The sequence below is a fragment of the Sphaeroforma arctica genome (genome assembly GCF_001186125.1).
Source record: "Sphaeroforma arctica JP610 unplaced genomic scaffold supercont1.4358, whole genome shotgun sequence".
Lineage (NCBI taxonomy): Eukaryota > Ichthyosporea > Ichthyophonida > Sphaeroforma > Sphaeroforma arctica.
The window spans coordinates 1-2530 of NW_014036200.1; the positions used below are offsets into that span (position 1 = coordinate 1).

The following is a 2530-nucleotide window of genomic DNA, read 5'->3' on the forward strand; positions in this document are numbered from 1 at the left end:
AGAGAGAGAGAGAGAGAGTGTGTGTGTGTGTGTGTGCTTGTGTGTTTGTGCGTGTTTGTGTGTGTGATACCTAGACATCTATTCATGTATACATTCGTGTATAGCTTTGCTTTAATGATTGTAACATATTCAGTTAATAACCTGGATTTCGCAAGCTATCACACATTCCTGCAGTATGATTGATAAGCTTACCTCTTCGCCAAACTTCAAGGAATCATTCTGACGGTCTCTGAGATTATCCCAAAGGTGCAAGAACTGAACAATGCCATGATCACGCACATGGTCGGAATGTTTTTTGGCTTCCTCCCAGTCTAATGGGCGACCTGGGTTTGGGATAAATATTACACGCGATGTGAGTGCTGCGTAAAATACAGTCATATACAAGTACGAGCACATGACATACCAAAACAATTATGATAGCAACCTCCTTTATAGATGACATACGTCACGCTTACCTAATGTTAGCAACCCCATAGTTTGAAACCAGCTTCAGTACGACTAGTAATGTATCCACGTTCCTTTGTTTATATGAACTATTAAAAATCGGTCTCGTGCAATTCACATGAAATCCATCACTGGATTCATATTTTTACATAAACCTGAATACAAACAACAATGCATATTTAGTCATTTCGTTTGCTTTTTATGGGATGTACACACTACACACAGTCGATGAGCCGTTAAATTTATGCTGAACCAATGCGAAACCAGTAATACAGCACCTTGATTTTTCGAGAACACCATGAAGTCATACAAAAGGCCCCAGGGCCCAGGGCCCGGGCCCCCAGTCAGGCCTCAACAAATAACTTCAATACAGGTTGCGTTTAAACGTATATACACTGAAGAAAGATACGTTTATATTCGTCTATATCTTGGTGGCCCTTTGTTGGCGCTTTGGGTGCATTTTATGAGTTCTTAGGTTATAAACATTCTTGACATATACTCATAGTGTTCGTTTAATTCGCAAAATAGGTCGATATTTCTATACTTTTGATCCGTTTAAACGCTTAAAATCGAATCCATCTGCGCTAACGCTCAAGTTTTTTTGAATGAGGTTATAGAATATAGACCCACGCCGGGAAGGAACTGAAAATTTGAATCACGTAACGCAGTTCGGTTCGTAACCTCAAGTGTATAATTGGTTTCTATTGGTGCTTTATTGTATTTACAAATTGCGGAGCTTTTGGCGGTCCCGGAACTTGTTTTTGGAAACAAATTATCATTGCCTCCTTTCTGAACTATACAAAATTATCACATTCCGAAGCGGAACTGATATGAACTTTTTGAAGTTGCTTTTTCGAATAATGGATCTCAATTTCATTCAATTTTTGATGACTCGCCTTTACTCGCCTTTGAGTTGTACTGGGTTTGTGGTTGACCCTTGTGTGACCAGTTCCAACAAGAGAGAAGGCTCCAATAACAGTTTGTGGGTACAGGATTATAGGAGGATCTTGGGATTTTCTGCAACGGATACGGTCGAGACCTGCCTTTATCTGCTGCTATAGCTTGATTTTGAATCATATAGAGTGTGAAAACATTGAAACAGTGGAAATACATCAGTGCTAACGTCAAGTGACGGAGACATATTCGATGGCCGTGATCAGCTTTTGTATCTTTATTTTGCGTACTTAATAGATACTACCAAAGTTTTGGTCATACTTCGCCTTCATATAACTGCACCTGATTGTCGAGATCGGAGATACAGCTTTACCATAAACAACCAAAATTAACAAGCTATGATGTCATCCGATTCCTCGGATGACTTCTCTTCGGATGAGGACGTGCCTCTGGTTGATTATGCCGCGTGGGTGAAGGACAGGCGCTATCCCGACGACTGTGTGAGGGTGTTGTCTAGCGAGTTCCTCGACGTAAAATATCTGCACGAGAATGGATTCGACCAACCTGTGCTTGTTAAGAACACTGCCGGGCTAGGGCTACACGTATGTGGAAAAGACGGAACATTGTTTTGTATATGTTGCACAATAGTCCTGGAACTATGCCACAGGCGATACTACTAGCATATAATATGTTTGTATTAACGCGCGAGATAAGTGCATGTATATACCTGTAGGGTACATAGAGCATGTCTACTCTATATGAGAATGGATTTTGCATATATACGTTCTCATATATTATATAGCATCCATACGGATATACATAGGTATATATATATATATATGTGTGTGTGTGTGTGTGTGTGTGTTTGTATGTATGTATGTGTGTGTGTACACGTGTGCGTAAATATATAATTATATATATATATATATATATATGTCACTAAGTGCGTGTTTGTATGCAAGTTTATACATATATATATCTCTTGTATGCAAGTTTATATTAATATATATATATATATATATATCTATATATATATATATATACATATATATATATATATATATATCTATATATATATATATATACATATATATATATATATATATATATATATATATATACATAGGTGTGCGCATATATATATATATGTCTATATTATATATATATATATATACATATATATCTATATGTC

At 37.0% G+C, this 2530-nt stretch overlaps 1 protein-coding gene across 1 annotated transcript; it reads left to right on the forward strand.

Annotated features, from left to right (window-relative positions):
* Nucleotides 1-1739: 1739 nt before the first annotated feature.
* On the forward strand, nucleotides 1740-1940 carry SARC_14257 (hypothetical protein; the record flags this gene model as incomplete). Its single annotated transcript, XM_014291613.1, has 1 exon — nucleotides 1740-1940. A coding segment is annotated over one exon (201 nt), but the record flags the coding sequence as incomplete, so codon positions are not given.
* Nucleotides 1941-2530: the final 590 nt, after the last annotated feature.